Source organism: Eucyclogobius newberryi, unplaced genomic scaffold (assembly GCF_026437365.1).
Source record: "Eucyclogobius newberryi isolate DKJ021-1_F unplaced genomic scaffold, fEucNew1.0.hap1 SCAF_2, whole genome shotgun sequence".
NCBI lineage: Eukaryota > Metazoa > Chordata > Actinopteri > Gobiiformes > Gobiidae > Eucyclogobius > Eucyclogobius newberryi.
In genome coordinates, this window is record NW_027315834.1 from 50,539,554 (window position 1) to 50,567,364 (window position 27,811).

At 43.4% G+C, this 27,811-nt stretch overlaps 1 protein-coding gene across 1 annotated transcript; it reads left to right on the top strand.

Moving 5' to 3' along the window:
• Positions 1 to 9,405: 9,405 nt before the first annotated feature.
• LOC140367050 (uncharacterized) lies at positions 9,406 to 12,324 on the top strand. The gene has a single exon (XM_072453363.1). It carries the CDS (start codon positions 9,424 to 9,426, stop codon positions 11,614 to 11,616), a length of 2,193 nt encoding a protein of 730 aa, XP_072309464.1. The 5' UTR covers positions 9,406 to 9,423; the 3' UTR covers positions 11,617 to 12,324.
• Positions 12,325 to 27,811: the final 15,487 nt, after the last annotated feature.

Genomic DNA, 27,811 nt, shown 5'->3' on the forward strand with positions numbered 1-27,811 from the left:
TCAATGAAGTCCATCTGAAGATGACCAAAAGGCCCGTCAGGTGGTGGGTGTGCCGCCTGTGGGATTTGTTTTGATCTTCCTGGATTATTAGTTAGACAAATAGCACAAGATTGACAAAACTTTTGGGCATAAATTGTAAAACCTTTGGTGTACCAATTCTGTCCGACAGCATTTATCATTCCCCCCTTTGACGCATGGTCACGTCCATGCGAAATCAACGCCATCTGCCTGAAAAAATGTTTAGGTAAGCAGGGTTTGTTGTTTGGGCCAAGCCAAACGTCATCCTTTTTCCACGCCCCAGCCCTTTTCCACACAGAGATTTCCTCTGTTGTGGAAAAGCTCTGCATGGCATGGAGAGAATCTGGGATGGATGGCACATGAGATACAAAACATACGTCTGATCCTGTCAAGCCAAGATGAGATGCTGCCTTCGCTGCTGCGTCTGCTCTGCTGTTTCCCTGTGAAATTGGGTCATCATAATTAGTGTGAGCTTGACATTTACATATCGCAATCTCAGATGGCAAAAGTATCGCGTCCAGGAGCTCAGCGACCTGTGTTGAATTTAGAATGGGCTTACCATCAGATTTCATGAATTTCCTGTGTCGCCACATCCCCGCCCAGTCATGGCAAACACCAAATGCATAACGTGAGTCAGTAAAAATTGTTACAGATTGGCCTTTTGCCAGGACACATGCTTTTGTCAGAGCCACCAACTCCGCTGTTTGGGCAGAGAAGTGTCTGGGCAGGGGACCTGAGTCCAGCACCTCCCAGTTAGTGCACACTGCAAACCCTACTCTGTTTCGTCCTGTGAGTGCGTCTCGAGATGCGGACCCATCTACAAAAAGAATCAAATCAGGGTTAGTGAGCGGCTCCTCCCTCAGGTCCGGTCGGGGTGCACATACATGTTCAATCGTGAAAACACAACAATGAGGTTCACCCTCCTCTTGATTTGGCAGGAGAGTTGCTGGATTGAGTTGTGTGCATCGCTTTATTGTAACATTTGGCAGTTCAAGAAGAACGGAGTTATATCTAAGCCATCGTGAAGCAGAAAGATGGGAAGTTTTCTGTTCCAGCAGAATCAAAGAGACAGCATGTGGCACCAGCAGTGTTAGCTCAGCATAGCCCACCAGGTCACGTGAGGCAAGGACTGCTTTTTCCGCAGCCGCTACCGCACGTAAACATCGTGGCATGCCAGCTGCGACTGGGTCCAGCTTAGCAGAGAAATAAGCGACAGGTCGCAGGGAGCCCCCATGCGACTGTAGCAGGACAGAAGTCATGCAGCCGTTGCGTTCGTCAACAGTCTGTGTGAAAGGTCTAGTTGGGTCAGGTAACCCCAGAGTTGGAGGCTTCTGTAAGGCCATTTTCAACTCACAGAAAGCTTTGTCTGCTTCCTCGGTCCATGTCATTTTGTCATTAGTCCTAAGGCCTTTACCATGTATGAGTGCACTTAAAGGAGACTCCATTACAGAATAATTTGGAATGAATTGTCGACAATATGAACACATTCCCAGGAATGACATCAATTGTTTCTTAGTTATTGGTTTTGGAATATTATGTATTGTTGCAACACGCTTTGTGGATATACTTTTGCCATGTTTAGATATCACATGACCCATGTTTAGATATCACATGACCCATGTTTAGATATCACATGACCCATGTTTAGATATCACATGACCCATGTTTAGATATCACATGACCCATGTTTAGATATCACATGACCCATGTTTAGATATCACATGGCCCAGGAAGGTGACTTCCTCTTTAACAAATTGTAATTTAGAAAGGCTCGCTTTGTGGCCTTCTGCATGTAAATGTTTGGAAAAAAAAACCTCCTTCAGCAGCGTTGCTCTTATCTATGTCTTTGGAAACACAAACGTCTGCAAAGCTAGAGACAAACGCTGTCTCCAAGACTTTGTGGAATGTTAAAACAACGCATCAGAATCAGGCATTTCAACCCAGTCCTCCACAGAAATCTTTAACAAAATCTTGAGTTTCCCCCCAGTTAGCCATAATAGGTTTTGATAATGCTAGATACATATTTGTATTAGACAAATTAAAATTTTCGAGATGGTCTGGGAGTGGCACAGAGACGCCAGAGAAATGATCATCCCAGTAAAAGAAGTCAGTCATTAGTACATCTTCCCCACATTCACACCACAGCATCATTCACTTCTATGTCTGTGACAAACAAGGAATGTGTTGCAGCTCTCCTACATCTCTAAAGTCAGTGTCATCAGCTTCACTTTGTTCTGAGCTAAAGAAATCAGTTCAATTGAGGAATTAGGGGTCAATTTCCAGTGAAAATCCGATTTGGGAGCTGTGAGCTCCATAAGGGAATTTGAATCATAATTTAATTCTTTGATAGTCGTCACCTTTAATCCATCTGAAGTGGAGATGAGACAAAGACCCAAATGACACATGAGATCTCGTCCAAGAAGATTGACAGGACACGAGTGAGAATATAGAAATTCATGTTTGAATTTTTGACCACTGCTATCAGAGCATGTTAAAGGAGAGGTATCAGAGCATGTTAAAGGAGAGGTATCAGAGCATGTTGAAGGAGAGGTATCAGAGCATGTTGAAGGAGAGGTGTAGTGTTCCTTTTATGTCTCACCAGACGCCGCTAATGAATATGTGTAGCGACCACTTAACTTTTTTTTTAGTGCAGATTTTTTGACTACAGAACGTGTAGCTCCTGAGTCCACAAGAAAATTGATTTTTTTCACCACTAACAATTAAAGAGAACTCTGGAAATTTAGAACTTGATTGAGATGTTGTGAGATAAATGTCATTAGGTTTAGCAGCTCGAGCCTCGAGATGGGAGATAGCGTGTGTGAGTAGTGTATCGTGCTCGTTACCCTCCTGCAGAGACAAGTGCTCTGGGTGTGTTGTCCCGGCTGCTGTTTCTGCCACGCGCTGAGACCCCCCTTCAGCCCCGTCCAGTCAGTCCGACCCATAATTCCCTCCAGGCCGCTGTTGGTTTAGGTGCTGTGGTGGCGCTGGATATGGCTGCTGCTGTCCTTGATAAGACTGTTGCTGTGGCCCTGACCAGGCCTGTTGCTGTGGCTGTCCTGGATATGGCCCAAAGTAGGCCCCATGCTGTGGTCCAGGACTGTGTGGTCGCAGGTTCTGATGTGGGCAGTCTCGATAGAAATGTCCAAATTGACCACACACGTAGCACGCACCTCTCTGTCCATCCCGTTTTCCACGGCCACGTCTGTGGACATAGTTTTGCTGCTGTTGTTGTCTTGGAGCTGCAACCGTGTTGGAGAAGAGCGTTAGAGTTGCATCATGTTTTTCTTTTTCTTTTGTCTTTTTATCTTTCCCCTTCTCTTCTTGTATCATCTCCCATGCATGACGCGCATGGTCAGACAGTACGTGGAGTTTGGGCCGTTTGATGCCGCCCACGTATGAGCCCTTGATTGCTTTGACAATGTTCTTGTGCAGTCCTCCGATTATTGCCTGACAGAGCAACACCTCATATGGACCGCCTGCTTGGTCTTTCAAGTCCTTCATGCCACTTTGTTGGTCAAACACCTGGGTGAGCCTGTGTATGTGTTCATCCGGGGACTCGTCTGGCATTTGTACGCATCTGTCAATTGCTGTTAAGTCATACACCAGCGGGAACTCACGGGCGATGGCAGTGGTCAGGGTTGTTATGGCAGCAGTGTATTCCACATTGTCCTCATATATGGGTTTGTCGGCATGCAGGTGGGATACTTGTCTTTTAATTCGCAAAGTCACTCAATGTCATAGCAAAACCCAGAATTTTACGACTTTCCAGTCCGGAGGGACGGTACTCGGCGCAAAACTCGGTGAAATCTTTGGCAAAGGTTTTTACATCTGTGACTGGATTGGGCAGAGATTTCACCACAGCCATGACCTCCTCCTTTGACCAGGGCCGGTGCACATAAAATTGCCCATCGGGTCCGGCCACTTCAATCATCGGACACGTTAGAAGCTGTCCTGGCGGTGCGTTGCTTCGCAGGGCCCGTGTCGCTGGTTGAAGTACGGGTGGTGCCCTCTCTGGTGTGGGGTGGGTGACGACCTCCACCATGTCCTCCTCCTCGAGTGTGGACATGGTGGTTCTGACTGGACAGGTGTCCAAATCCAGGTCCAGCCGCGCGGTAGAACGGCAGGTGAGATCTGGGTAAATAGAAGAACTGACACAGTCATATGTTCAGGTGAGAGTGTCCGTGTGTGTTGTGGTGCGGGTGTCCGTGTGTATGCAGGGGCACATGTGTTCTTGTGCCTGCACCAGCCTGTGTGCTCTGTGCAGTGCTCTGTGCAGTGCTCTGTGCAGTGCTCTGTGCAGTGCTCTGTGCAGTGCTCTGTGCAGTGCTCTGTGCAGTGCTCTGTGCAGTGCTCTGTGCAGTGCTCTGTGCAGTGCTCTGTGCAGTGCTCTGTGCAGTGCTCTGTGCAGTGCTCTGTGCAGTGCTCTGTGCAGTGCTCTGTGCAGTGCTCTGTGCAGGGTGTGGATTGCTCTCTCTCTCACTCTCACTCTCTTTCACACTCACACCGGTCATCTGTTTGCATAATTTCTTCCTTTCCCGAGTTACGGCCTCAGTTTCCCACAGTTTGATCCATTTCTCGTGCTTCTCCATGTCTCTCACGTCCTCTGTGGACACCGTTTTATTTCCCTCTAATGTCTCTTTTTTTGTTTTTTCTAATTTTGCTTTCAGATTTGCAATTTGATTAGTGCTCAGTGAACCTCCAGTTGGAAATCCAAACTTAGTCGCCCACGTTGGCAGGCATTCCAGACACTCCTTCCCATATTTATTTGACATTGCCAGCATGACAGGTGTCTTCGGGACGTGACAGGTGTCTCCGGGATGGACACTTCACTTTTAGATTGATTGATTTCCATATCAGAGCTCTCTGCAAACTGCACACGTCTGTGCAGAGCGTATGTTTCTTTTTCCACGACTCTCTCGTCGACGCCTCCACCTGATGTGTGACGCTTTGTATCTTTACCGACCTCGTCTCGTCACACCCTCCCTAGATTTAGCTTTCACTAAACTAATTGTCTCAGACAAAACTCAACCAAAGCTTTAGTGTTAAAACCAGGCTATTGGTCAGTGGGTCCAGGTGCGCCAGGACTTCCTGGACTTTACAGAAGGCTTAATGCTGACCCTGTCCCCAGTGTGTTCTGACCCTGTCCCCAGTGTGTTCTGACCCTGTCCCCAGTGTGTTCTGACCCTGTCCCCAGTGTGTTCTGACCCTGTCCCCAGCGTGTGTTCTGACCCTGTCCCCAGTGTGTTCTGACCCTGTCCCCAGTGTGTTCTGACCCTGTCCCCAGTGTGTTCTGACCCTGTCCCCAGTGTGTGTTCTGACCCTGTCCCCAGCGTGTGTTCTGACCCTGTCCCCAGTGTGTTCTGACCCTGTCCCCAGTGTGTTCTGACCCTGTCCCCAGTGTGTTCTGACCCTGTCCCCAGTGTGTGTTCTGACCCTGTCCCCAGTGTGTGTTCTGACCCTGTCCCCAGTGTGTTCTGACCCTGTCCCCAGCGTGTGTTCTGACCCTGTCCCCAGCGTGTGTTCTGACCCTGTCCCCAGCGTGTGCTCTGACCCTGTCCCCAGCGTGTGTTCTGACCCTGTCCCCAGTGTGTGTTCTGACCCTGTCCCCAGTGTGTTCTGACCCTGTCCCCAGCGTGTGTTCTGACCCTGTCCCCAGGCACCTGCCATGCGGCTGCGTTTGGACACCAGCACAATGGGCTATTGTGTCCAGCAAAATTAGTTAAATGTTCAAATGCAATTGTGTCTAAATAGTAGTTTTAGAATTGTAAATGTCTCTAAAGAAAGACCCTTCAATTTGAATAAATTTAAAGGTGCTATTTTTAGACTAAAATTTAAAGTGCAGGGTACTACCTCAACAATAGTCCCAGACACCTCCTTTAGTGTTTAAAATGTCAATAAAAATGGGTACCGGACTAGTCAGAATAGTCTGTCTGTCGATGAACAGTTAACATACATAAAAAGACCTAGTCTACACATTTGAAACAAGACAACTCACCACAACTTTTCTCTTTGCTCGGATCCTAGCGCCGACGCTGTCTTCTCAGGCCAATGAGACGGTCCTCTCTCCCAAATGATGAGGAATGAGGCTGAAATCTTGTTATGGTTTCAGGTGGCCAAACACCGGTCACGGCCCGCGAAGACGAGTCATCGGACGAAGGATCCCACTTCTGACACCAAATTGTTGCGGAAACTATTCTATAACAAATGACAGAGAAAATGAGGCAAAATATAACCAAGTTGTCTTGTTCAAAAGTGGTTCTTTATTTTAGCCGTGCACAGCCAAAAAGCTCTCCCTGACATCTGCCGTTCTGTCCCTCCTGATCTGACCAGAGCAAACATTGAGTTCAGCTTATTAAGGCACAACAGGTGCCACGTATGCACAAAACCAGTCTAAACATATTGCAGAGAAACACACTCAATGTTCTACCTCATGTGAGACGTCCTTGGATCTGCAGCTGTCAGTCTGTTTACACAGGGATGTCCGCAGACAGAGCCATAAGAAGTGTGACCCAGATGTTAAACATATGCTGACCTAAGTTCTGTGGCATCAGGCAAAGACATGACATTTTTACACCACACAACTCACTTTTCGGGGGGAAGTCAGAATCATAGCTTTTGTGGACAGTCCGAAAATGCCGCTCTACGTTTCCCTTCTTCAGAGTTGCAATGGTACAGTGGCAGATGAGACGGATGCACTTTGCATGTGACATCGTCAAAAAATAATCCTCCCATTTCGTATGGAAGTGGTAAGATTTAGTTTTTTTACTTGGACTGACTACGGCACTCATTTTCAATATTCGTTTGTATATTTTGAGTAAATAAACTGTTGGCAATACCTAGCTTGCGTGGCCTAGTGGCCTAGGCGAAGCTACGCATGCGTAAGGGTGGTAACCCGAAGGTGATAAGCGTCGGATTGGCTAATAGTTGATGAGACATCCAATTGGCTGACCCGTATGTCAAACACAAACGGGTGGATGCAATTGGATGACAGCCCATCACTCATCAGCTTCTTTTGATGCTGTGCATTTACAATTTTTTTCTAACTGAAATGGGAGACCTGCGTGATCTACCGGCATGTCTTGGCGATCAACGTATTGGGCACTGCTCTAGATCAGGGATGTCAAACTCATTTTGGGTCGCGGGCCAAACATAACGTAAAACAATAAGAAATAAATAACTTTATAAAGCCTACGCTGTTTTTTAAGCAATTACTGGATCGACTAAAAGAAATTACAAAACGTTTGTTCTCATAAACTGAAATGTATTAAGAAAAACAAGTGTAATTTCACCAACGGGGGCGGGGGAGAAGAGGGCGGGCGGGGGAGAAGAGCGAGAGCCCGGCCCGCTGCGCTGGAGGAAAGATCCAGAGCCTTATGAACCTTGGAACTTGTGGGGTGGAATCTACAACTAAGTTAAATTTGAGTGCTGGCGCTATTCCCACGATAAAAGACGATGGAGCACGAGAGCTGCCAACGTTTTATTGATGATTTTACTGAGATGTTTCAGACGCACAGACTTTGATGGTTTGGTCATTACAGGTGATTTCAATGTGTATGTTGATAATATTTGTGACAGAAACGCTAAAGAGCTTGATGCTGTTGTACTCAGCATGTGAGTGGCCCCACCCACCTACAGCAGAGTGGCCCCACCCACCTACAGCAGAGTGGCCCCACCCACCTACAGCAGAGTGGCCCCACCCACCTACAGCAGAGTGGCCCCACCCACCTACAGCAGAGTGGCCCCACCCACCTACAGCAGAGTGGCCCCACCCACCTACAGCAGAGTGGCCCCACCCACCTACAGCAGAGTGGCCCCACCCACCTACAGCAGAGTGGCCCCACCCACCTACAGCAGAGTGGCCCCACCCACCTACAGCAGAGTGGCCCCACCCACCTACAGCAGAGTGGCCCCACCCACCTACAGCAGAGTGGCCCCACCCACCTACAGCAGAGTGGCCCCACCCACCTACAGCAGAGTGGCCCCACCCACCTACAGCAGAGTGGCCCCACCCACCTACAGCAGAGTGGCCCCACCCACCTACAGCAGAGTGGCCCCACCCACCTACAGCAGAGTGGCCCCACCCACCTACAGCAGAGTGGCCCCACCCACCTACAGCAGAGTGGCCCCACCCACCTACAGCAGAGTGGCCCCACCCACCCACAGCAGAGTGGCCCCACCCACCCACAGCAGAGTGGCCCCACCCACCTACAGCAGAGTGGCCCCACCCACCCACAGCAGAGTGGCCCCACCCACCCACAGCAGAGTGGCCCCACCCACCCACAGCAGAGTGGCCCCACCCACAGCAGAGTGGCCCCACCCACAGCAGAGTGGCCCCACCCACAGCAGAGTGGCCCCACCCACAGCAGAGTGGCCCCACCCACAGCAGAGTGGCCCCACCCACAGCAGAGTGGCCCCACCCACAGCAGAGTGGCCCCACCCACAGCAGAGTGGGCACACTCTAGATATCATAAATACAAAGGGGGTCAATATTTCAAAAGTCAATCTGGTCAATGCTGCTCTGTCCTCTCAAAGCCTACAGGCCAAAAAATCCTTTGGGGTAAAAAGTACACAGATTGTAAAGGTCAATTTGACACATTTATGTTTTATGGTAAGGTTTTTTTTGCTTTATTTTGGTAACTTCCTGTGTAACCGGAAGTGATGGTAAAACGGAAGTCTACTTGACACACTGGAAAAGACGAAAAGTAAATTGAACAACGGAAAACGGACAAAACACGGATAAACTCAAGGATCTAGCTACAGTCGACAGGGGAACAAGGTCTGTAGTGGAAAACGATTGTATTTATGGGATATTTGAAACGTTTAATGGATGTATATGTTGTGAAAATATAGTACCAATGTAATGAGTTAGAAATACGGGGATTTACGTCCAAAATGTAATTGTCTTTTTATTTTATTCTGTCTAGCTCTTACGTTGGTTGAATGACACGGAAAGGCTCATTAAAAGACATTTAACCATCAGTTCTGGCCTTCTCAATTCGACTGGACGCTACACAGATTGTAAAATACAAAGGATCAAACATGACTCCCACTTTACAAACATTCACACAAACACATTTAATTGTTTCACTGGATGTTCATAGATTTTGCCAAATCCTTTGCCAAGATGTTGAATGTAAACATGTTTAAATGACAGAGCTCTGGGTCGGACTAGTTTGATGCTGTCGGTCCTCACCCAAAGCCAGAGCCTGTTACACTGTCCACATTCTTATAGAAACAGTAAAGTCCTGTTCATTTCATAACAACACCACTCTCAACAGTGATGAGGAACTGACTAAAGTATAGTTTGTATATATATGTATATATATACTATAAAAGTATAATAGTATCATTACTTTACGTCTTCTTTTTCTGTGTTCATGGCAGATCTAAAAGTCCATCAGAAGAATGGGGTTCACCTGTGACCAGTGTGGAAAGACACGGAAGTCTGCTTCTGCACTCAAGACACACTACAGAACTCACACAGGAGAAAAGCCATACGAGTGTGACCAGTGTGGAAACCGGTTTTCTACAGCAGTTAATCTCAAGACCCACTCCAGAATCCACACTGGAGAGAAACCTTACAGCTGTGATGTTTGTGAGAAGGCATTTTCCCAATCAAGCAACCTAACATCACACATGAAAGTCCACACTGGAGGGAAACCTTACAGCTGTAATGTTTGTAAGAAGGCATTTTCAGAATCAAGCACCTTAAAAAAACACATGATAATCCACACTGGGGAAAAACTATACGAGTGTGACCAGTGTGGAAACAGTTTTTCTACAGCAGATTCTCTCAGGACCCACTCCAGAATCCACACTGGAGAGAAACCTTACAGCTGTGATGTTTGTGAGAAGGGATTTTCAGTCTCAAGCAGCTTAATATCACACATGAGAATCCACACTGGGGAGAAACCATACAGCTGTGATGTTTGTGAGAAGGCATTTTCCCAATCAGGCAGCTTAATATTACACATGAGAATCCACACTGGAGAGAAACCTTACAGTTGTGATGTTTGTGAGAAGGTATTTTCCAGGTCAAGCAGCTTAACATCACACATGATAATTCACACTGGAGAGAAACCTTACAGCTGTGATGTTTGTGAGAAGGTATTTTCCCGGTCAAGCAACTTAGCATCACACATGAGAATTCACACTGGAGAGAAACCTTACAGCTGTGATGTTTGTGAGAAGGTATTTTCTGACTCAAGCAACTTAATATCACACATGAGAGTCCACACTGGAGGGAAACCTTACAGCTGTAATGTTTGTAAGAAGGCATTTTCAGACTCAAGCACCTTAAAAAAACACATGATAATCCACACTGGGGAAAAACTATACGAGTGTGACCAGTGTGGAAACAGTTTTTCTACAGCAGATTCTCTCAGGACCCACTCCAGAATCCACACTGGAGAGAAACCTTACAGCTGTGATTTTTGTGAGAAGGGATTTTCAGTCTCAAGCAGCTTAATATCACACATGAGAATCCACACTGGGGAGAAACCATACAGCTGTGATGTTTGTGAGAAGGCATTTTCCCAATCAGGCAGCTTAATATTACACATGAGAATCCACACTGGAGAGAAACCTTACAGTTGTGATGTTTGTGAGAAGGTATTTTCCAGGTCAAGCAGCTTAACATCACACATGATAATTCACACTGGAGAGAAACCTTACAGCTGTGATGTTTGTGAGAAGGTATTTTCCCGGTCAAGCAACTTAGCATCACACATGAGAATTCACACTGGAGAGAAACCATACAGCTGTGATGTTTGTGAGAAGGCATTTTCCCAATCAAGCAGCTTAATATTTCACATGAGTGTCCACACTGGAGAGAAACCTTTTAAGTGTGACCAGTGTGAAAAGGCTTTCAGAACATCAAATGAGCTCTTGGTTCACTACCGATCCCACACAGGAGAAAAAACATACAAGTGTGACCAGTGTGGAAAGAGTTTTTCTACAGCAAATGTTCTCAAGACCCACACCAGAATCCACACTGGAGAGAAACCATACAGCTGTGATGTTTGTGAGAAGGTATTTTCTGACTCAAGCAACTTAATATCACACATGAGAATTCACACTGGAGAGAAACCTTACAGCTGTGATGTTTGTGAGAAGGTTTTTTCCAGGTCAAGCAGCTTAACATCACACATGAGAATTCACACTGGAGAGAAACCTTACAGCTGTGATGTTTGTGAGAAGGCATTTTCAAACTCAAGCAGCTTAATATTTCACATGAGTGTCCACACTGGAGAGAAACCTTTTAAGTGTGACCAGTGTGAAAAGGCTTTTAGAACATCAAATAAGCTTTCTGTTCACTACAGAACTCACACAGGAGAAAAGCCATACAAGTGTGACCAGTGTGGAAAGGCTTTTAGAACATCAAATGAGCTCTCTGTTCACTACAGAACTCACACAGGAGAAAAGCCATACAAGTGTGACCAGTGTGGAAAGAGTTTTTCTACGGCAAATGTTCTCAAGACCCACTCCAGAATCCACACTGGAGAAAAACCTTACAGCTGTGATGTTTGTGAAAAGGCATTTTCCCAATCAAGCACCTTAAATAAACACATGATAATCCACACTGGGGAGAAACCTTAGTTTTATCAGATGCTTGTGTTTTCATATCAAACTCCTGCTAACGTTCATGTTATACCATAAATGAGTTCGTCATCTGGACAATGTTTTTTAGAAAAGGGTTAGATGTTGGATGGGTGGAAGAATGTTCCCCATCCCCCATGGACCAACAACACTGTCCTCACCACACCCCCCTCCCCCCCTTTGGGTCAACACCTCTGATAAAGAACACAGAGGACACCAAATGGGTCCAAGGACCTGACCCCTGTGGAGAAGTGGAATCGTCCACTGTAACAAATCCTCTTGTTCTGCTGGATGGAAACTTTCTCAGGATGAAGTCCTTAATGACTGTATTTCACATTTAAAGTGACTTAACGTTTACTGTGTGATCTAAACTTGTCACTAAATCATGCTTTAGTTTAGTTTGTCTTAAGAACTGTGTTTGAAATGTGTTTGTCATATTTAATGTACTTCCTCATGACCTGCTCATGATGTGTGTTCATTGACATTGTTGCAGTTTGTTCTTATGGTTACATGTCATTTTGATGCTTTAACTTATATTTGTCCAAATTAGGAATATGTTTGACTGAGAGTACGTCCACTCTAGGCCACACCCCATTCACCCCAAACTAATCACAAATAATTCCAATTAATGATTAGGATCGAGTTTGTCAATTTAATTTTTCTGAATTTTCATTGTACATTTTTAATAAAAAAATATTTTTTGTTTTCTTCAATTTCTTTGAGGCTTTGTCAATCATTCACTCACCAATGCAAGTTCTTAGTCTGTGATTTTTGTTCACTGACAAAGGCAATAACATGTTTTCTGATTCTGTTTTCACACATGTAAATGGATTTTCAGGTTTGACTGAGCGTCCACGTCATCAGGAGTTAAGTTAGTCACATCTTCTTTGATATGAAAATGAAGTTCATGTACAAGCTCCTCCCAATTCCCAACAAGATGTGACAACTGCAATGAGAGATGCACATTTCTTGATCTGCGTTGCAACAGGCCGCACACATCACCACATGGGGCGTTTGGCATGAAGCTGAAGGTTTCGATTTACTTATGTTTCATTTTCGAGATCACAATGTTGTCAGTGGTCAAGGCTTTCCAGCGACGTGTTTAAAGAAAAAAACAACCGAAACAAAGATAAATGTTTGATTATTAAATCTTACAATAATTACAAAAACAACAATAGGAGACATGAAAATTACCACGTACAAATGTCAATAAATCAAGATGATGAATTCATCCATTCAGAATCTTCTGGTCACTGCGTGACCCACAGTCCCAGAGTCACTTTGAGTCAATTTGGTCAAAGTCCCCCAAAAAAAGTAAGTAGTTAAAGGTGGAAGAAAAAGTCAGTTCAAGTTCTGCAACGTCCTCATGCAGCCTCAGATCCATCAGCAAACAGACCTTAGAAATCAGTCCAGGTAACTAGTCTTCGTTTTAATCCGGACTTGGCAAACAAATCCTTTCCAATCAGGAAATGTCTCCAAAACGTTTCCAATTTCCAGGAGTTTTGTGGCGCAGTTCTGTCCATAACAATCTGTCGAAGTTTAGTCTATACAGACTGCGAGAGGCGAAGATCGTTCTCAAAGTCTTTATTTGATGAAAACAGGGAAAAACAGGCAAAACAGTAGCATGTTGTTCATCTTGCAGCTTCGACCCTTCACACGATTTAGCTGTGTTTTATATCGCTGTTACTTGGGTCTGATAAAAATGGCCTGACCTTCGCTATGACGTCCGCTTAAGATTGTTTAGACTAGTCCACAGATGATCAGAAAATACACAGAATAGTTAAAATGCACAGAATAGTTAGAATACACAGAATAGTTAAAATACACAGAATAGTTCATTGTGACCCATATGCAACAAGATCGTCTTGACTCATGATAAATAGGACACAGACAGGACAATAATTGGATCAATATCCACAATTCCCCCTTTTGATCACTGTGATGTAAAAATGTCATGTCTTTGCCTGATGCCACAGAACTTAGGTCAGCATATGTTTAACATCCGGGTCACACTTCTTATGGCTCTGTCTGCAGACATCCCTGTGTAAACAGACTGACAGCTGCAGATCCAAGGATGTCTCACATGAGGTAGAACATTGAGTGTGTTTCTCTGCAATATGTTTAGACTGGTTTTGTGCATACGTGGCACCTGTTGTGCCTTAATAAGCTGAACTCAATGTTTGCTCTGGTCAGATCAGGAGGGACAGAACGGCAGATGTCAGGGAGAGCTTTTTTGGCTGTGCACGGCTAAAATAAAGAACCACTTTTGAACAAGACAACTTGGTTATATTTTGCCTCATTTTCTCTGTCATTTGTTATAGAATAGTTTCCGCAACATCACATTCACATGTGATCACACTAAAGAGGCTCCAGACGCAACCTCACAAAATAACAACGTAAACCCCCCAAAAACATATTAAATGTTTAAAAATCAAATTAAATCATTATATAATCAAGCAAATCCTTAAAAAACATTTAATAAAAATTGGTGTGAGACAAGGAGCATCCCCAGTTAGTGTAAACACATGGTGAGATGTAGTAATCAGATTAGTCAGATTCAGGAAAAAGTATAGGAGTCTTGTCATTATCAGAGTTAGATTTGTGTTTGGCAGAGTAATAGCGTGTGTAATCAGAGTCAAAAGATGTGCAGGTTCTTTAGTAAGTGCAGATGCAATCAAGCGTTCTATACGTGATCTAAGACAGCACAGCATCCAATCATAATCAATACACAGGCAATAACAATAATATTGGTGAAAAACAGAAACAGTGCCAGCCCAGGGCCCAAAGATGTGGTATAACCAGGGAGACCCCAAGGGGCAAGGGTGGTGGTAGATGATTCTGGCTTGACATGGGTGGGCTCATATTCATCATTTGAGGTCCTTGAAATTGGCCAGGTTGGTTTGGGGCCATTTGGCGTTGACCTCTTTGTGTTTGCCCTTGGGGGCAGTCTCGAGCCTAATGTCCAGTTCCAAAGCAGTTCAAGCACTGATCAGGAGTCACGCTGAACCTGTTTTGTCCTCTTCCAGCTCCTGCCCCACGTCCTCTTCCATGAGAGAATGTGTTACGTTCACGTCCTTGATTGTAGATGATTTCTGAAGCAGGTGTGTTGTTCTTTGGTCCTGTGGCGGATGGGACGGCCTGTGGTTGTGTCATAGTGGGTTGTACTTGTCCCAGGACCATTTTACCCGCCATAGCAATCTGTTGGGCACTGTCTGACACTGGAGTCTCTTCTGTTGCCACAGTCATTACCTTGGCAGACTTATTTTGCTTCTTTTTATCATTCACCTCTTCTTGGAGCTTTTTGAGTTGTAATTTGATCTTTGCCATTTTAATTTTTTCCATATCCTCATTCCGTCCTTTTTTTCCCTTCAGGTACTTAGCAACGTGATGTTGGCAGTTGGCATCAAACTCTTTTTCTGTCTTTGAGTAAAGACCAACAACGTCAGCCCAATGATCCTGGACACATTTAGGTAGTCCTTTCACCAGAGTAGAAAAGAACATGAGAGTGTTGCCAGTACCAGGTTGTATGGGCTCTCCAGTTGCATCATGGAACTGTGCTTTAGCTCTTTGCTTATATGCAAAATAGTCTTCATCATCTTTCATTTCCAGAGCCAACAGTGCGTCAGGAAGGCAGGTGGGATACATTCCTACCTGAGTTAACTGAGGCTTTATGGTGGCAAATGATGTGGATGCTCTAACTGGAGCATGAATCTGTTTGGATACTTCAGAACGGATCCTGGCCACCGTATTCTCATCTGTTGCTCTTACAAGAATTGCAGACACATCTCCCCAGCAAAGTGTTTCTCCCGCTGTATTCATGGTCAATGCTCTGAGGAAGGCCGGCGCACCTTGTGTCAGTTTGGGCAGTTTTAACATCAGCCCTTCTAGATCTTTCAATGCGAATGGTTGGTACACTCCTTGGTTACTTGCAGTCATTCGGAGAGGTGCAATGAGAGGAGGAGCTTCTTCAGTGCTAGAAACCTCATCATCTTCTTCCTTGGTACCTTTGTGTACGGGTGAAGTTCTCCACTCAGGAAAGCGTCATCGTACCCATGCTCATCCACCATTCCTGTGAATGCTCCCACCACATATTGATTTGGTGTTGACACAAATGGTGCTAAACCCGTTTTCTTCTGTTGTTCCTCTCCTCTTTGAATGTGGAGTTTCTGCTGTACTTGCTGCTTACTTTTAGCTTCTATTAGCCCAGTTCCTAGGACTGTGAATGGTTCCCCCTTTCGTCCAAGTTTTTTTTCTTCTTGTTTCCTGCGTAGCTCAGCCGCCACTTCCCGTTCCTTTCCTTCCAGTAGTTGTTGTAATCTTCTTTCTTCATCTGTATCCAAGGGCAATCCAGGTGGTGACAAGTTGTTCTTTTTGAGCCACTGTTTGCTCGAGCATGAATTTGGAGATGTGATTTTGGCTGGAAACCAATGTTGTCAGAGCTAACACCTGTTCCTTCAAATCCTGCATCTGTCTTTGTTCTTGAGTGGGTTCTGACAGGACCATAGTCAGAGTACCCGAGACTACAGCATGTTTCGATGGCAGCTGTGGTATGGTTCTGGTTGTACCTTTTATCAGAGATGAATCCATGGATGAGTACTGCAGGGGAGGAGCCGCTGGAGTAGAAGTGTGGGGAGCTGGTTTTTCTTGTTCCGTTTTTGTCATAATTTTCTTCAGTTCTTTTGCTAGTTGTGCATATGTGCTATGATGTTCGTTTCCAGAGGAGCGGCACTGCAGTTCTCCTTTGGCCAGAGGTAGGGGGGCGCTATAGCTGTGACGTCGACCTCGTACCCCAGTCTGCTCGCTCTCTTCATCTGCGCTAGAGTCTTCATCTTTGTTATTCGCTCCAAAAGGGATGCGCTTATCGGCTCTGTTTTTCTGTTTCACTTTGTTTTTTCTGATTGTTTGATGCTCTTCTGGTTTCACCTGAATATTGGCCAGAAATAGTCTCTCTCTTCTGATTAAAATGTCTTTTGCCATTTTATGTAGTTTCACTGAAAATGATCATTTTTCTTCATGTTCTTTCAGTTTCTTTTTGTCAACAGTTTTTCCTTTCACTGTCCAAATCTGATGTGTTTTGTAATGCAGGACCTTAGATTGATGATATTCATGAATACAATTCCATTGTTGTTCTGTGGGAGGAGCCACAGCTTCATCACCATGATTAATCAATCTTTTCTCTGCATATTTTTGGAAGAGGTTCTTCATTTCTGTAGTTTGCTTTTTTGCTTCCTTTGGGTTTTGTTCATTTGCGCAGATTGTGTTTTTGAGATCCTTCAAAAATGTATTCATTTTGAATGGAATAAGGTCCATTTAATTTAATTAATCTATATCTTAATGTTTAATTTTTGATGATTATTATTATTTGAGGTGGCAAAGGCGGATAGCGCTCTTGCCTCCCAAGAAGGAGATCATGGGTTCAACATCAACCAACAACCAACATCACATGATCTCTCTGGGTGGAGTCTGCATGTTCTCCCCGTGTTACCGTGGGTTCTCTCCTGGTTCTCTGGCTTCCTCCCACCGTCCAAACACATGCATGTGTTAGGCAAAATTGGTAACTCTAAATTGGCCCTAGTGAATGAATGTGAGCGTGAACTGTCTGTAATGTCTATGTCTCTGTGTTGACCTGCGACAAGTTGGCCACTGTCCAGGGTGTACCCTGCCTAAGGCCCGAAGTCACTGGGATAGGCTCCAGTCACCCGCGACCCTGAAAGGGAACAAGCGGTAGATTATTGGATTATTATTTGATAATAAAAAAGTGTGGCAGTCAGTGGTATTTCAAAAACAAACAAAACAATAAAACAAATAATAATAATTATAACTATTATTATTACAATTCGAACATAATTAATATAAAAAAAATGATATTTAAAGATCTAAAATAAAAAAATAAATACAAATTTATTTAATATAAATTTAAAAAATAGAAAATTTAAAATTAAAAAAGAATCCAAACTTGAAAAAATAAAATTAACTAAATATATAAAAATTTCACCTAGCCACAGAGGGTAGTTTATCTTGTCAGTAGAGTGCTTTAAGCCAAGTGATAGCTTTCTTAGTTCCCTTTAGTTACCTACACGTCCCACGTTTTATTTTATTTGTATTCTTTTTTTCCGGAGTCTAACTCCCTTTTAAATCAGTCCAACTGATTGTCTAAACTAATGAGCTAACATTCACTAAATTCATACTTGTATGCAATGTGGAAAATTTAGGTAAAGTTTTGGCAAACTTCAACAATTTAGCATTTTCAATGTGCAGATTTTCGTAATAAATACAAGAGGTTTCTGCCTTACTTTTGTTGAATGTCCCAGTCACAATTGTGAGTCAAAAATAAACTGGCAATCGTCTCCTCTTGTCTCTCTCTCGGCTCGGTCCTTGTTCTCCCATCATTCCCAGCTGAACCGTTACTGGACGCTCTGCGTCGTCAGCCGACATCCAGAAGGGAATCTTTTAGAGCAAAATTCAGATGTTTCCTTTCCAAGCACGATGAGAGACCCGCATCCTATACAGTTTAGTCTATACAGACTGCGAGAGGCGAAGATCGTTCTCAAAGTCTTTATTTGATGAAAACAGGGAAAAACAGGCATAACAGCGGTATGTTGTTCATCTTGCAGCTTCGACCCTTCACACGATTTAGCTGTGTTTTATATCGCTGTTACTTGGGTCTGATAAAAATGGCCTGACCTTCGCTATGACGTCCACTTTAAGATTGTTTAGACTCATCCACAGATAATCAGAAAATACACAGAATAGTTCATTGTGACCCATATGCAACAAGATCGTCTTGACTCATGATAAATAGGACACAGACGTGACAATAATTTGATCAATATCCACAAATCACAATATCCCCGGGATAAGATTCCTTTCCACTTTAGACCAGCGCTGGCGTTCCTGTAACAGAGGCAAGTATTCCTTGATCCATTGTTTCCAGAACAAGTCTGAAATGTATTGAACTTGTCTCCATCTTCTCGTAGCAGACGGGTCGGCAGGCTGGAACTCTGAGGTAAAGAAGGCAAGTTCTTCATAAACAGGTGGTTGGTTCCCTTTACGTGCTCTCCCATAATCAGACTCCTGAATTCCTCAGGGAACCTTCTCTCCTGACTGAATGTTGTGACTGTGGGTGCTGCTTCAGTCAAGTCCTCCACAGTGAGACTGCTTGATGCAGATGTTCTTTTGAATCGCTTCATCTCATCTTCCAATTCATTGCATTGAGCGTAACTTGCTCCGAGCTCCTTTCTCTTCTTAGAGCAGGACAAGAGCCTCCTCTTGCACCTCCGCCACGCCACAGATTTCTTTAGGCGGACTCTTTTCAAATAGTTCAGCCTCTGCTCAACAAGCCTTTTAGTGTTAAGCATGCTGATGTTCAGCTCCTTCAGTGGCAGCCGGACATTATATAGTTATACCTTTTGCTTTCTCATTATTTCACACCGTTGTTTGCTGTTCCAACATTTTGACTAAATGTATTGCCACTGTGTCATTGTGCTGTCGAGTCTTTAAGATAAGATAAGCCTTTATTTGTCCACACAATGGGGAAATTTCAGTGTTGCAACTCTTAATAGAAAAACTTTTATAAACAAAACTTCTATGGACAGAACCTCTCATTCTAAATAAGGAATAGAGGGAAAAAATAAAAAGATAAAATAAAAATAAGATAACATAAGACAAAATAATCATAATAATAATAGTAGTAAAGTAAACACTCTTATTTACAGCAGTTATATGCACATGAATATGACATTATTACATATGAATAAGTCAGTATTGCACATGATTGTCAGTATTGCTCATGGGTATGACAGTATTGCACATGTGTATGTCAGTATTGCACATGGGTATGACAGTATTGCTCATGGGTATGACAGTATTGCACATGTGTATGTCAGTATTGCACATGGGTATGACAGTATTGCACATGGGTATGTCAGAATTGCACATGGGTATGACAGTATTGCTCATGGGTATGACAGTATTGCACATGTGTATGTCAGTATTGCACATGGGTATGACAGTATTGCTCATGGGTATGACAGTATTGCACATGTGTATGTCAGTATTGCACATGGGTATGACAGTATTGCACATGGGTATGTCAGTATTGCACATGGGTATGACAGTATTGCTCATGGGTATGACAGTATTGCACATGTGTATGTCAGTATTGCACATGGGTATGACAGTATTGCACATGGGTATGTCAGTATTGCACATGGGTATGACAATATTGCAAATTAGTCCGACAATATTGCACATGGGTATGTCAGTATTGCACAAGGGTATGTCAGTATTGCACATGGGTATGACAGTATTGCACATGGGTATGACAGTATTGCACATGGGTATGTCAGTGTTGCACATGGGTATGACAATATTGCACATGGTTATGACAGTATTGCACGTGGGTATGGCAGTATTGCACATGGGTATGACAATATTGCACATGGGTCTGACAGTATTGCACATGGGTATGACAGTATTGCACATGGGTATGGCAAAATTGCACATGGGTATGACAGTATTGCACATGATTATATCAGTATTGCACATGGTTTAGTCAGTATTGCACATGGGTATGTCAAAATTGCACATGTCAGTATTGCACAAGGATATGTCAGTATTGCACATGGGTATGACAGTATTGCACATGGGTATGTCAGTATTGCACATGGGTATGACAATATTGCAAATTAGTCCGACAATATTGCACATGGGTATGTCAGTATTGCACAAGGGTATGTCAGTATTGCACATGGGTATGACAGTATTGCACATGGGTATGACAGTATTGCACATGGGTATGTCAGTGTTGCACATGGGTATGGCAGTATTGCACATGGGTATGACAGTATTGCACATGATTATATCAGTATTGCACATGGTTTAGTCAGTATTGCACATGGGTATGTCAAAATTGCACATGTCAGTATTGCACAAGGGTATGACAGTATTGCACATGGGTATGACATTATTACATATGAATAAGTCAGTATTGCACATGATTGTCAGTATTGCTCATGGGTATGACAGTATTGCACATGTGTATGTCAGTATTGCACATGGGTATGACAGTATTGCTCATGGGTATGACAGTATTGCACATGTGTATGTCAGTATTGCACATGGGTATGACAGTATTGCACATGGGTATGTCAGTATTGCACATGGGTATGACAGTATTGCTCATGGGTATGACAGTATTGCACATGTGTATGTCAGTATTGCACATGGGTATGACAGTATTGCTCATGGGTATGACAGTATTGCACATGTGTATGTCAGTATTGCACATGGGTATGACAGTATTGCACATGGGTATGTCAGTATTGCACATGGGTATGACAGTATTGCTCATGGGTATGACAGTATTGCACATGTGTATGTCAGTATTGCACATGGGTATGACAGTATTGCACATGGGTATGTCAGTATTGCACATGGGTATGACAATATTGCAAATTAGTCCGACAATATTGCACATGGGTATGTCAGTATTGCACAAGGGTATGTCAGTATTGCACATGGGTATGACAGTATTGCACATGGGTATGACAGTATTGCACATGGGTATGTCAGTGTTGCACATGGGTATGACAATATTGCACATGGTTATGACAGTATTGCACGTGGGTATGGCAGTATTGCACATGGGTATGACAATATTGCACATGGGTCTGACAGTATTGCACATGGGTATGACAGTATTGCACATGGGTATGGCAATATTGCACATGGGTATGACAGTATTGCACATGATTATATCAGTATTGCACATGGTTTAGTCAGTATTGCACATGGGTATGTCAAAATTGCACATGTCAGTATTGCACAAGGATATGTCAGTATTGCACATGGGTATGACAGTATTGCACATGGGTATGTCAGTATTGCACATGGGTATGACAATATTGCAAATTAGTCCGACAATATTGCACATGGGTATGTCAGTATTGCACATGGGTATGACAGTATTGCACATGGGTATGACAGTATTGCACATGGGTATGTCAGTGTTGCACATGGGTATGGCAGTATTGCACATGGGTATGACAGTATTGCACATGATTATATCAGTATTGCACATGGTTTAGTCAGTATTGCACATGGGTATGTCAAAATTGCACATGTCAGTATTGCACAAGGGTATGACAGTATTGCACATGGGTATGACATTATTACATATGAATAAGTCAGTATTGCACATGATTGTCAGTATTGCTCATGGGTATGACAGTATTGCACATGTGTATGTCAGTATTGCACATGGGTATGACAGTATTGCTCATGGGTATGACAGTATTGCACATGTGTATGTCAGTATTGCACATGGGTATGACAGTATTGCACATGGGTATGTCAGTATTGCACATGGGTATGACAGTATTGCTCATGGGTATGACAGTATTGCACATGTGTATGTCAGTATTGCACATGGGTATGACAGTATTGCTCATGGGTATGACAGTATTGCACATGTGTATGTCATTATTGCACATGGGTATGACAGTATTGCACATGGGTATGTCAGTATTGCACATGGGTATGACAGTATTGCTCATGGGTATGACAGTATTGCACATGTGTATGTCAGTATTGCACATGGGTATGACAGTATTGCACATGGGTATGTCAGTATTGCACATGGGTATGACAATATTGCAAATTAGTCCGACAATATTGCACATGGGTATGTCAGTATTGCACAAGGGTATGTCAGTATTGCACATGGGTATGACAGTATTGCACATGGGTATGACAGTATTGCACATGGGTATGTCAGTGTTGCACATGGGTATGACAATATTGCACATGGTTATGACAGTATTGCACGTGGGTATGGCAGTATTGCACATGGGTATGACAATATTGCACATGGGTCTGACAGTATTGCACATGGGTATGACAGTATTGCACATGGGTATGGCAATATTGCACATGGGTATGACAGTATTGCACATGATTATATCAGTATTGCACATGGTTTAGTCAGTATTGCACATGGGTATGTCAAAATTGCACATGTCAGTATTGCACAAGGATATGTCAGTATTGCACATGGGTATGACAGTATTGCACATGGGTATGTCAGTATTGCACATGGGTATGACAATATTGCAAATTAGTCCGACAATATTGCACATGGGTATGTCAGTATTGCACAAGGGTATGTCAGTATTGCACATGGGTATGACAGTATTGCACATGGGTATGACAGTATTGCACATGGGTATGTCAGTGTTGCACATGGGTATGGCAGTATTGCACATGGGTATGACAGTATTGCACATGATTATATCAGTATTGCACATGGTTTAGTCAGTATTGCACATGGGTATGTCAAAATTGCACATGTCAGTATTGCACAAGGGTATGACAGTATTGCACATGGGTATGACATTATTACATATGAATAAGTCAGTATTGCACATGATTGTCAGTATTGCTCATGGGTATGACAGTATTGCACATGTGTATGTCAGTATTGCACATGGGTATGACAGTATTGCTCATGGGTATGACAGTATTGCACATGTGTATGTCAGTATTGCACATGGGTATGACAGTATTGCACATGGGTATGTCAGTATTGCACATGGGTATGACAGTATTGCTCATGGGTATGACAGTATTGCACATGTGTATGTCAGTATTGCACATGGGTATGACAGTATTGCTCATGGGTATGACAGTATTGCACATGTGTATGTCAGTATTGCACATGGGTATGACAGTATTGCACATGGGTATGTCAGTATTGCACATGGGTATGACAGTATTGCTCATGGGTATGACAGTATTGCACATGTGTATGTCAGTATTGCACATGGGTATGACAGTATTGCACATGGGTATGTCAGTATTGCACATGGGTATGACAATATTGCAAATTAGTCCGACAATATTGCACATGGGTATGTCAGTATTGCACAAGGGTATGTCAGTATTGCACATGGGTATGACAGTATTGCACATGGGTATGACAGTATTGCACATGGGTATGTCAGTGTTGCACATGGGTATGACAATATTGCACATGGTTATGACAGTATTGCACGTGGGTATGGCAGTATTGCACATGGGTATGACAATATTGCACATGGGTCTGACAGTATTGCACATGGGTATGACAGTATTGCACATGGGTATGGCAATATTGCACATGGGTATGACAGTATTGCACATGATTATATCAGTATTGCACATGGTTTAGTCAGTATTGCACATGGGTATGTCAAAATTGCACATGTCAGTATTGCACAAGGATATGTCAGTATTGCACATGGGTATGACAGTATTGCACATGGGTATGTCAGTATTGCACATGGGTATGACAATATTGCAAATTAGTCCGACAATATTGCACATGGGTATGTCAGTATTGCACATGGGTATGACAGTATTGCACATGGGTATGACAGTATTGCACATGGGTATGTCAGTGTTGCACATGGGTATGGCAGTATTGCACATGGGTATGACAGTATTGCACATGATTATATCAGTATTGCACATGGGTATGTCAAAATTGCACATGTCAGTATTGCACAAGGGTATGACAGTATTGCACATGGGTATGACATTATTACATATGAATAAGTCAGTATTGCACATGATTGTCAGTATTGCTCATGGGTATGACAGTATTGCACATGTGTATGTCAGTATTGCACATGGGTATGACAGTATTGCTCATGGGTATGACAGTATTGCACATGTGTATGTCAGTATTGCACATGGGTATGACAGTATTGCACATGGGTATGTCAGTATTGCACATGGGTATGACAGTATTGCTCATGGGTATGACAGTATTGCACATGTGTATGTCAGTATTGCACATGGGTATGACAGTATTGCTCATGGGTATGACAGTATTGCACATGTGTATGTCATTATTGCACATGGGTATGACAGTATTGCACATGGGTATGTCAGTATTGCACATGGGTATGACAGTATTGCTCATGGGTATGACAGTATTGCACATGTGTATGTCAGTATTGCACATGGGTATGACAGTATTGCACATGGGTATGTCAGTATTGCACATGGGTATGACAATATTGCAAATTAGTCCGACAATATTGCACATGGGTATGTCAGTATTGCACAAGGGTATGTCAGTATTGCACATGGGTATGACAGTATTGCACATGGGTATGACAGTATTGCACATGGGTATGTCAGTGTTGCACATGGGTATGACAATATTGCACATGGTTATGACAGTATTGCACGTGGGTATGGCAGTATTGCACATGGGTATGACAATATTGCACATGGGTCTGACAGTATTGCACATGGGTATGACAGTATTGCACATGGGTATGGCAATATTGCACATGGGTATGACAGTATTGCACATGATTATATCAGTATTGCACATGGTTTAGTCAGTATTGCACATGGGTATGTCAAAATTGCACATGTCAGTATTGCACAAGGATATGTCAGTATTGCACATGGGTATGACAGTATTGCACATGGGTATGTCAGTATTGCACATGGGTATGACAATATTGCAAATTAGTCCGACAATATTTCACATGGGTATGTCAGTATTGCACAAGGGTATGTCAGTATTGCACATGGGTATGACAGTATTGCACATGGGTATGACAGTATTGCACATGGGTATGTCAGTGTTGCACATGGGTATGGCAGTATTGCATATGGGTATGACAGTATTGCACATGATTATATCAGTATTGCACATGGTTTAGTCAGTATTGCACATGGGTATGTCAAAATTGCACATGTCAGTATTGCACAAGGGTATGACAGTATTGCACATGGGTATGACAGTATTGCACACGGGTATGACAGTATTGCACACGGGTATGACAGTATTGCACATGGGTATGACAGTATTGCACATGTGTATGTCAGTATTGCACATGGGTATGTCAGTATTGCACATGGGTATGACAGTATTGCTCATGGGTATGACAGTATTGCACATGTGTATGTCAGTATTGCACATGGGTATGACAGTATTGCACATGGGTATGTCAGTATTGCACATGGGTATGACAATATTGCAAATTAGTCCGACAATATTGCACATGGGTATGTCAGTATTGCACAAGGGTATGTCAGTATTGCACATGGGTATGGCAGTATTGCACATGGGTATGACAGTATTGCACATGGGTATGTCAGTGTTGCACATGGGTATGACAATATTGCACATGGTTATGACAGTATTGCACATGGGTATGGCAGTATTGCACATGGGTATGACAATATTGCACATGGGTATGACAGTATTGCACATGGTATGACAGTATTGCACATGGGTATGTCAGTGTTGCACATGGGTATGGCAGTATTGCACATGGGTATGACAGTATTGCACATGATTATATCAGTATTGCACATGGTTTAGTCAGTATTGCACATGGGTATGTCAAAATTGCACATGTCAGTATTGCACAAGGGTATGACAGTATTGCACATGGGTATGACAGTATTGCACACGGGTATGACAGTATTGCACACGGGTATGACAGTATTGCACATGGGTATGACAGTATTGCACATCAGTATTGCACATGGGTATGACAGTATTGCACATGGGTATGTCAGTATTGCACATGGGTATGACAGTATTGCTCATGGGTATGACAGTATTGCACATGTGTATGTCAGTATTGCACATGGGTATGACAGTATTGCACATGGGTATGTCAGTATTGCACATGGGTATGACAATATTGCAAATTAGTCCGACAATATTGCACATGGGTATGTCAGTATTGCACAAGGGTATGTCAGTATTGCACATGGGTATGACAGTATTGCACATGGGTATGACAGTATTGCACATGGGTATGTCAGTGTTGCACATGGGTATGACAATATTGCACATGGTTATGACAGTATTGCACATGGGTATGGCAGTATTGCACATGGGTATGACAATATTGCACATGGGTCTGACAGTATTGCACATGGGTATGACAGTATTGCACATGGGTATGGCAGTATTGCACATGGGTATGACAGTATTGCACATGATTATATCAGTATTGCACATGGTTTAGTCAGTATTGCACATGGGTATGTCAAAATTGCACATGTCAGTATTGCACAAGGGTATGACAGTATTGCACATGGGTATGACAGTATTGCACACGGGTATGACAGTATTGCACACGGGTATGACAGTATTGCACATGGGTATGACAGTATTGCGCATGGTTGTGACAGTATTGCACATGGTTATGACAGTATTGCACATGGGTATAACAGTGTTTGTTGTAGAGTGTGACAGCAGCAGAAGGACAGAGTGTGAAACGTCTCCTTCACACAGCGAGGGTGGATCAGTCACTGAAGCTGCTCTCCAGAGTGGACAGAGTGTCCTGCAGGGGACAGAGTGTCCTGCAGGGGACAGAGTGTCCTGCTGGGGACAGAGTGTCCTGCAGGGGGCGACACTCATGGTCCAGCATAGATGTGAATTCAGCCATCACATGTAGAAATGAATTCTGTCGCATGGGCATTCAGCTATGGCCGTGTGTGTTACCGGCGCCAGCCCTAGGGGTAAGCTGGGCGGTAGCAAATGGTACACAGCTAAAGAGTTAGACTGTGTAGCCAGGAGAATATCGCTGTGGACAGATGAGGGAGACGAGTCATTCCATGCACAGCGTGTTTAATTCTGCTGCACATGCGCATTGTCTCGCTCTACTCCCCACAGGAGCGCTTAGAGCACCATCTGCTGGATGGATGTCCCAAAAATTAAAGACACAGTAGCCAAAAATACAAAAAATAGAGGGGGTGTCTGTTTCTATATAAACTTTTGAATATAGCGTTTTCAACCTACTACACTCTCCCCTGCTTTAAAAGATGACTCCGGCATCTTATGCTAAGTGTTTCAAGTTAGGTCACATACAGTCTTAAAGAGTCATATTACTTGGTTAATTTGAATGGTTACTTCAGTCTTTCAACGTCTAACATGTCCATACAGGAGTAGGGTAATAGTACATGTCAGGTTGGTAATAGGTCAATAGTTGAGGAATACAGGCAAACATCATGTTCGCTCCAGGTCTCCATTCTTGGTATGATGGTTGTCCAAACCGACTGTAAGTGAATAGTTCTCTTGGCTTAATGGTTCTGGACGATCGGCGAACTGTTCCCTCATGCATGTTTGTTTCTGTTTCCAACTCATCACTGTCCACAGTTTCCATTTCTGGTATGT